We start from the raw sequence: 10,038 nt of genomic DNA, 5'->3' as shown, positions 1-10,038 counted from the left end.
GTCCTGGACCATGACCCACCAGACTGTTCAGTGTGTGTCACTTAGGGACTTCATGAGATAAAATAAAGGCTAAAGCTGTATAAGGAACTTTCCAGAACATTTAAAGTTCATGTGACACCCGTGACACGGTGGGTCCTTATGGGTTTTAAACAATCAGTTACAATTGATTCAGAAAGAATACATTACACCTGTTTTGAAGTCCTTACATTGGTTGTTCTGATGGTAATTCATTTTGTTCAAGAATTAATGTTTTTTTTCTAACTGTTCTATTCCCCACTGTCATTGTATTTTATATCATTTTAGTTTTATATTTTATGTATTACTTCTAATTATTTTTAGGTTTTATATTGTTATTTTTTAATCCTTTTCATTTCTCATGTGCTTTAGGTGAAATTGTTACATTGAATTTCACAGACATTTCCAAATGGTGTTTTACAAATAAAGTTTGATTAATTAATTTATAGATAATAATAATTTCTCGAGCATTGGTAAAGGGCACAAATACATGCATCACGGAGATATATTTCACTCTTACGAAGCATTAGCTTGAGGAAGCATGCTGTTATCCTTAAACCTATCTTCAAGCAGGTTAACAAGAAACTCACCAGCATTTTCTTGGCCTTCCAATTCGGAAAGGTGAGCACGGCATTTTGCTGAGTTGTGCTGTTGCAGTTTTGCCGATGGAGAAAATAATTCACTTTCCAATTTTCAGTCACTTCCTGTCCATCACACGGTACCTGGAGTAAGATTTGGTCTCTGGCTCTTCCACTTGTTTTTTTCCACTGAAATCTAGCATTTGTCCTTAAGCTTGACAGAGTGAGAATCCTTTCTAAAAGCCACAGGTGTTGACAGAAACGTGTTCTTCATGCCGGACATAAACACTGATGATTATGTAAGATGATTCAAGTTCTTTTAACACAATGGGAAGGATCCTCCAATTTCATTTGTCCTCGTTTGTTGAATTCCTCCTTGCTTTGAAGACACGCATGGCTGTGACGAAAAATGCTGAAAACACCAAGTGAGTCACTGCTCAACTCTATGTATTTTGTGACACTGTTCTCTTCTTTCTCCTTCTGTCATGTCTTCTCATCCACTCACTTCCTTTGTCTTTCTTCCTCCTCGTCACGCCCACAATTCTTTTGTCGTTTTGTATCCTTTTTTTAGATTCTCCAAGTGCTCTCTCTCCTCTTCTTTTTGCACCAGCAGTTGTTCTGATACGGTCTGCTGCAGTGTTCGCTAGACAGCCAGACTGCAGTCCCTGCAAACAAGCCCGGCCTCTGCTGAGTAATGCAGGCCTGTAGGAGAGACCCTCCTGCTTCTGGATTCCAGAGGGATGGAGTGATGATACTGCGGCAGACACTGTTTAACCTGCTGCAGGCAGACTCACAGGTTTGAGGGCCAGACACTCGTGCCACCACACCTTAAGCTTTCAGGAAGAGAGAGGTCTATCTGCAGTGGCAAGAGGTGTGCATGCTCAGCTCCCTGTCTGCCTCCCTGTGCCACTCACAGCCTGTGCCAGCACTGCAGAGACAGCAGCAGGGTGTCTGAATCTCCGCTGCTGTCTACCTTCCACTGGCTCATTCATCATATTTACACTCTACTCGCTGGACTGATTCAAACATTTAAAACGTTCAAGGCTGTATTCCAGCGTTTTTCAAAGTGTGGGGCGCACCCCACTGGTGGGTCGCAGAGATTTGATAGGTGGGTCGCGAATGGACACGATGAACGGGAGATTATTATTTTATTTATTTTTTAAATACATTTTTGGGACCTCAGGCCGGAATCGAACCCGGGTCCTAACGGGCGGTAGTGGACTGTTACAGCCGGCGACTGGCAACGGCGGTGGACTTTCACAGCGCCGATGCGCCGGAAAGTGTTTGCGGCGGCAGACGCGGTACCGGCGCAGGCCGCGCATCTCACCACTTCATAAAGGAGTTTAACCGTGACACTTTTCGAAATCCCGTTTGTGTCCCCCCACTTTACAAATAGGCCTATGTGTATTATGATTTTTGAACGCAAGCCGACATCGCCACGGAGGAGCACACAGCCTCTGTGAGCGAGCGAGACAGAGAGAAAGTAAGAGAGCTAGAGCACACCTTTATCTATTTAATATAGCCTAGTTGTAAAAAATAAAGTAAGAAATCAATCCAATGTGTAATATAGGACAGTAAAAAATAAAAAACTGTTTAAAAGGGGAGTGATTAGTCAAATATGCATAAATAAAAAGATAGAATGCTAACTAGGTAACATAAGATAAGAATAAACAAGTTTAAATGATTTGTTATTGTTTTTGATCATATTCTAAAGATGTTTGGATTATTGAAAAGTATACAGCTCCCTTTCATATGAGTGTTGAGAGCTGTATCCATCAATTCATGTTGTGCTCAAAGTGCACCAGATTGATGCATTTAACTTCAACATTTTTTTTTTCTTTTTTTTTTTAAATAAAAAATATCTTCCCGGGGGAGCATGCCCCCGGACCCCCCTAGAGGATGTAAGGTCCACCCCCAAATAAAGCAGATTAAAATAATTAAATTGAATACATTTTCTTTTAGTAAACACTGAAAACGGGTCACACAGACCCAAACAGCACACAAAGGTTAAAGGTAAGCATATAATAATGTTAAAATGTGCTAAATATATACACTGCAAAAAACAAAAAAACAGGAGTAATAGTAGCTCACGACTTGTTTTATTTTTTGAAAGTAGCTCTCATCCTAAAAAAGGTTGGAGACCCCTGTTATAGAACGATACATTTGACAATTTTAAGCTTGGCCTACCATTTGATTGGAGCGATGAGGAACAGGTGGGGTTGAAAAGGCCCACCTGTTCAAAGTGGGGAACGACAGGAAAAGCTTGAGAACCACTGACCTTGAACTCCACTACAGAAAGCCTCAAGAATTGTAACAATTTCAAAAAAACTAAAACAAACTAAATAAAAAGATTAAGACCTATAAAATAAATAAAACGATATAAAGGTAGGGAAATAATAAAGACTGAAGCAACATTTAAAGTGGGGGGTTGCTAATAAAAAAGCGTTTAAAAAGTTTGGCCTGCTCAAACCGGTGAGTAGCTACTGTAGTCAAATATTTTGAATAGCTATATTTTGAAAAGTTTGGCCTGCTCAAACCGGTGAGTAGCTACTGTAGTCAAATATTTTGAATAGCTAGGATAATTATTGTCATAGCTAATTTATTGATTCATCTGGCACATTACCATGATCACATGTCATGGAGCACTAACAGAATAAACAAAATCAACAAAATGATGGCACACCAAAGTACCACTTATTGTTACTCATGCAAAGGAAGGACATTCTTCAAATAAGGCACACATGACTCAGACACACATCACTCCACAAAGAAAAAAGGAAAAACTCACCATAAGCTCCTGGCCTTGTTGAATGTCTTGTCCACTCTAAAGAAAATACAAAAGGAAAAGATACAGTTTTTAGAAACAGTATTAAATAAGAACTAATTTCATTGGACCATCTTTTAACATTTACAAGATGTCCATTGCACAAGGAAAAACCCAAGAGGATGAAAGGATGAAAACTAGCCACTCTTTATTTCATTTGTATTCAAGTTAAAGTATAAAAAGGATGAAAGGACAATTAACATCTTGTGTTTTTTGAGATAAAATGAATCGATTGAAATAACACAGTGCCATTCCAGGATAAACTATCATCTGTCCTGAAACCACCCTGGATAAACAGATTTAGGAGCTGCAAACAACCAGATGATCCAATGCTGGAAAGCTTATGATGCAGCGTAGTGTTTCTGCCAGAAGATGGCACTGTGTGTGCAGCGGAAAAACCTCACGTCTGACGTTTAGTTCATGAAAATCATGGCTAACCCTCAACTCATCAACCAAACAGCTATTTATTATGACATTTAGAGCCATAAGGCAACCGGACATCACAGTCATAAACACACATTACAACTTCTCTTGGGATGCAGCACTGGACTTCACGGTTTTAAAAACAAAGTGGATATTTAATACTGATAAGAGTTGCACTATGTCCCAGTGATGACTCAATGCTGTGAGTCTGTCTCTTGTGATAGCTGGTGGTGGTGACACAGGGGAAAGAGAATGTGTAGTATGTCTCTCAGGAATCCTGCAGCTGCCTAGGTGACCTTTCTTGACCCCTTTAAAAATCCTCAGAGTTACGCCACAGAAAAAGGTAATACACAACAGAAAGAATTCCCAAGCTGTAAGGTTGGTTTCAGGTTGTTTCCTCCCCTGTTGACCTCGTCCTCTCAAGTCAGAGCTGCTGAGTGCTTTCCACCCTGTGTGAACAAGGGAAAACCCCAGAGTTCGGACCTCTTACTCGTCTTTTCATCAACATTATTTGTTTGCATGACACAGAAACACCCTAGGGATCAAACAAGCATTCTGGAAAGAGATGTGACTCCAGCTGTATCGGAAAGGATGGTAAAAAGTCTACAGACATGCCAGAAGCATGTGAGGCTGCGAGCTACATGTGAAAGTCACCACTCTAGTTCAGGGGAATGTCTGTGCAAAAGGACAGCACGATCCATCAAAAGCTGATGACATTTCCTTCAAAACCATACTTGTAAACATTGTGGTGGCACTTGATGAAAGAATTCACATCGTAAATACTGTATAAGCCCATGAGTCAGGCTACAGAAGGAGCTTCTGTTTTCATTCATATAAAAGCCAATCAAAAGTGTAATTGATTTCAGAGTGCCCTGTTAACTAAGTGGTTACAGTGCATGCCTGGAACCACAACGTCTCATTCTAGCCTTGGGACTAGTTGTCATATCCCACTTTCTTTCTCACTCCATTTCAACACTATTATCGGGGAAAAAAGACCTTAGAAAAGAAAAGAAGGACCAAGTTTGCACTTCTTCTTTTGTTGTGAGAAGTGCTCTAAAAGATAAATGAAAGCTTAAAGCTTCCTCCTTCTCATAAAACGGTGTCAGTGAGAGGAAACCGGCCTTGGGGCGTTTGTTTGCAGTGTCACAAATCAACAGACTTGTGTTGTTACAGAAGGACGTCGCCGGATTCCCTCTGTGCAGAAGATTTCTCATGATTTTAACACTAGGTCTCCATGTGACATACACTGACACAGAGCTGGATTTGTTGGTGCTGTTCTATTTCAAATCTACCACCAGTGTTGATTTCACTGAGACTGACAGACACATGAGAGCAGATAAATCAGAGCTACATCCTGAGTGGAATGCATGCTGGTCCTTGGGAGAGAGCCAACACACTTACGGGCTCTCGGCTCTGCTCTCCTCTCAGTCTGAGGAGAGGAGAGCTGCTTTTATATGTACTGCATCACAAAGAATAACATTTTCTAAACCTCATCCTCCACCCATCCTCAGGTTTCATGGAATTCCCATCAAATGAAATCAACCAGGGTGTGTCCAGGTTATTGGATAAAGGCTTGAAACTGAAATACCCAAACCAATACAGGACATTTCCAATAAAACAGAGCTGCAAAACAAAACATGATACCCAAAGCCTGAGACCTCATATCAACATAGATAAAGGTCATTTGTCCCAAATTATGAAAAGGACAAGGCTCTTTTTATATTCTTAAACAGCCCAAACGTGTGCCAATATAAAAACATACAAATACTGCTCTGACATATTGCTTTCATCTAGAGAATGGCTATGTAAACTGTCTGATGACAGAAAAGATGTTGTCTTCAGTAAGGGGACATTCTCCGTCCCCAGTGCATATGTCCATTAAGCTTCTCAACACTCGCAAGTCATTCAATATAGATGTAACTGATGGCCATGAGGGTTGTGCAATAGGTCACCATTGTCAGTAGGTCTGTCTGCGTATATGTGTGAACTGTGTTAATATGTAAATGTATTTTACTGTGTAAGATTTATTTTGTAAATCTTCTGTAGAACCACACGACGGAGCCCAAAGAAAATGTCCTTACGGGGACAATAAAGTACATCGTATAAGAAAACGGAATATATTGTAAAGGCTACAATAGGAAGAGGAAGAGCTTCTGACCTTCATTCCAATCACAAAGAAAAAACAATTGTTTAAACATTATGAGAAGTTTGGATTGAAGTACAGAAATAGTATGTCTACTAGTAAAAGTTACCATGTTATCACTTTATCCTTTTTATTTAAAAATAATTCAAAATAAATCTGTAATACACCCAACAATCATTCAATTACTGATATCCAATCAATATAACTCCATCTTGAGACACGTCATAAAGAAAGCAACCCTGGGCTGAGCAGGACAGAGCACAGATAAAGTAGCAGAGCCAAAAACAGTGGGACACAAAAGACACCCAGCCTTATCAGCAAAACAAAGAATAATCTGTCCCCCTCTGAGAGAACAACGGCTGGAGTGGACAAAAAGTATGTGCCTGCGCGAATGCATTTGTGTGCAATGAGTCCTATTTGCACATTCGAAAAACACATGTTGAAAACCGTTTTTTAATGACAGAAAGGCTAGATTAGCAGTGCACTTAGGAACGCATGGCACGACAAAGGACCTGGGATGCAGTAACCACATTTGTCGACAACTTTTAAAGATTCTTCTACGCTCTCAGCCATGTAAGAGGGATAAGAAGGCTAAAGGCAGAAACCAGAGTCCAAGAACATGTCAGCTTTAAAAATGTGTTCATACAAACTAATCCGCATCTGCAAATTTCTTAATTTCTTCCCTGCTGAACTTTTTTTAATATGTTCTTGACTTGAGGAATTAGGAAGGGTGTGCAGTTTGTACAGAGTTAGCAACACTGCTCCTGGCAAGTAGGTCACCAGACAGGGCTGAGGAGTCAACCCGGAGGAAATCCAGCTTAAAGCAAAACATTTGACTAAAACTGCTGCAAAAACATGTGAAATATAAGAGGCACTCTGAGTTAAGGGAAAAAACGGTTGGCAACAAACACATCTTTAACCAAATGATCTTAAGAGGTCTGTGATCTTAACTACCACGCTAGCTATCAATACAGCCTTTCACCATTTCATGTTTAGTCCCTCGCTGCTTTCATATTTAAGCAGATGAAGAAGTAGAACCACATTGTAAAGTCAGTGCTATTATGGTATATATACTATGACACAGTGAGACATTAGTATTAACTGATTTTGTAAAACTATTGATAAAAACACAATTCCAGTGAACCCAGCTTGCTCAGAAATGATTCCTCTTCCCTATGGCTATTTTCCATTCGCAGTGAGTTAATATAATTGTTACACTTAGTTCACCTAGTACACATTAAGAGCCTGCAAGCCTGGCTTTGGGTTGAATACTCTGCAACCAAAACAAGAGTGAAAAGATCACATAGGCTACCTGTCGTCCCAATCAAGAATACACCTTTGATTACATTTTGCAGTCACTATGTCACAGCAAGGAGCATAGCCATTATAACATCATGACAGCACTAGCCACACCTAGCAGAGTTGCTACAGTAGCAGCTCTGTGAAGCTTGACTTTGAGGCGCAGTAGAAATAAAAAAAAAACGTCAGCATGCCAACAGGTTCCCAAAAACAAAGTGGGAATTGCACCCTGACGCTGACGGAGCAGGAGCTGTATGCTTGGTTGTTGATCTTGAAAAAGGCCTCCGCAAAGTCTACTGAAAGAAGAGATGCATATGGATTGTGCAACCGTTTCCGTCTGTTTCAAGTGTTCAGCACCTCATCCAACCGCTCGCTCTAGCTACAAAAAAAGATATATGCAATTAAGGCTGCAAAGGAACGACATTAGTATTGTAAGCATTACATCATAAACCTAAGTAGAGATGTCCCGATCCGATCACGTGATCGGGGATCGGAGCCGATCACGTGATTTTCAAAAGATAGGAATCGGGAGAAAAAAAATCGGGGATCGGGATTTTTTTTTTTTTTTTAATAAATACTTTTTTTTTTTTTTGTATTCAATGTTACAGAACAAAAATGACCATGTTCAAATCTTAAAGTCATCCTGAGGCCTTAGTTTTGGTTTCAAATTACACAACATCATGTATGTGTTGCTTCTTTGGGGCTTGTTTTCATAGACCTGGTTGCTTATTTCTCTCAAATCTGGCAACAGAGTGGGCAGGGCGCAGTGTCTAATTGACCTAGCGCGTAAGAACAAACCTAACTTAGCAGGGTCTCACCGTTAAACCAAACTTTGTGTGGCTAGTTTATATTAGTTTATTATAAACCATTTACTCGGATATGTTCATGGTCTCCAGGTATCTACCCTTGTTTGACCTATTTTGATACTGTAGTTAACCTCCAAGGTTTACCGGAAGCTAATACGGAAAAATGTACGAATGAATAGAATGGTGCCACCGACGTAGAAAAAAAGAAGGTAAGGACGGAAGTTTTGTTAAATTTGTTGTTTGCACAGATATATTAACTACACTGTAGGCTAACCTAGTCCTCTCGATGCAATGTACTCTCGCAGTGGCATTGGGTTTGTACAGTTGTTATGGAACACCCGAAACGGGATTTTTTTCGTGGAGGTCACAAAACCCGGTATTTTTTCGAAGAGTAAACCTTCGTCCGATTTGCGAACGACACGTATGGTTGTCATTACGCTGAAGTAATCTCTCTCGTCTAAAAATATGTTGGTTTATGCAAAGATCTATTTTTTCTTTTGTTTTTCCATTACAGTTCGTCAAAAAGGGTTGTTTTGATGGCATAATGTAGCCATGTGGAGTACAATAAAAATTTGAGTCATTAATATTATTACAACCCGGTATACAAATCTTCTATTTGAACCTTACCAACAACGGCGCTGTATATGACGTCACTGGGATATCGTAGTCGGCACACACACGACACACACACCACCACACACACCACACACACCACACAACAACACACACACACACACACACCCACAACACACCACACACACAACACCACACACACACCACACACACACACGACTACGACACACACCACACACACACACACACACACACACACACACACAACACCCAACACACACGACACACACACACACCACGACACAACAACACAGCCACACACACACACACACCACACCACACACACACACACACACAGCACACAATAAAGTTTATGTGACATAGGACTCGACGGATGACACGATTTACTCGCTGTAAGTTGGTGTAAAGAGAGACCAGTTACCGCGAGAAGTCAGGCCGATCGCAGGTTTATGTCATATGGGGGGGGGACAGACGCTAGACCAGTACACCACAGAACTATTTACCATAAAGAATAATGATGAGACTGTTAATATATGTGCTATAACCAAGGGAAAACGAGGTCCGAACGACAGAGTGAATACAAAGATAAAAAACTGTCACAGACCAGCATAGAATTCTGTTATCCTTTGCCAATTTACGTCTCAGTCTTTGATCTTGCACACAACTGACATATTATACAATTTCGAAATAAGTCCTATATGACTTCTCCGGTCCTTATACATAAGTAGGTCTATAGGGGGGCAGAACAAAAACGACTCATTTACACCAGACAACAAACTAGGTCTGACTTTATGGCTTGTTGAGAAACTACCTGACAACGTAGTCTGTAAAATACTAGGGTCTCCTACTTAGGATGACTGGTGGTCACTGGGGGACTGAAAAAGACGTGGTCGTGTCAGTCTCAACTGTAAAACCTGAAAATCAAATTGTAGAACGTTGACATTCTAACTAACGGTAACGTAAAAAAATATGGCATGTGTAATGCTTGGGAGTCCTACTTAACAACACTTGCCGAAGAGGTCGTGCTAGTAAGTCCAGTAATTAACGTCAAAACAGGATCATGAATCCAAATCCCTCAGGGCTTAAGTTGGAAAAAAACGAGGCTAGGCTAAGGCTAGTAAACTAAAACTGTTAAACGGACTATGGCTAAAAAGGGTAGGCTAGAAATACATGTTACGTAATTCTCCCCTTTTTTTCGTAAGGGTTCAACAGGGAATTCCAATAAAAAAAATTAAATTTAACCTATAAGTAGGGTCGTACCCTATATCGAAGAAAAAAAAGTGTCGTTCGTAACTAGTCAAGGTCAACACGTCGTAACCTAGTTTTGTTTTAGTTTCGAACAGCTCATGGCAATCC

The 10,038-nt window shown here is 40.3% G+C and overlaps 1 protein-coding gene across 9 annotated transcripts in view; it reads right to left on the bottom strand.

Annotated features, from left to right (window-relative positions):
• The window catches only part of rap1gapa (RAP1 GTPase activating protein a), a 65,322-nt gene that overhangs the window by 42,401 nt on the left and 12,883 nt on the right, over positions 1-10,038 (bottom strand). For all 9 annotated transcript variants that reach the window (XM_010787907.1, XM_010787899.1, XM_010787900.1 and 6 more), the window contains exon 2: positions 3,382-3,417. Coding sequence is in view for 8 of the 9 variants with exons in the window: in XM_010787899.1 (XP_010786201.1) it covers positions 3,382-3,417 (36 nt within the window). In the remaining variant the exon portion in view is untranslated. The remainder of the gene's footprint in view (positions 1-3,381; positions 3,418-10,038) is intronic.

The sequence above is a fragment of the Notothenia coriiceps genome, unplaced genomic scaffold (assembly GCF_000735185.1).
Source record: "Notothenia coriiceps isolate Sejong01 unplaced genomic scaffold, NC01 NC01_scaffold00031463, whole genome shotgun sequence".
In the NCBI taxonomy this organism is placed as follows: Eukaryota; Metazoa; Chordata; class Actinopteri; order Perciformes; family Nototheniidae; genus Notothenia; species Notothenia coriiceps.
The sequence above is the reverse complement of the archived record's forward strand: the minus strand, read 5'-3'. Positions and strand labels throughout refer to the sequence as shown.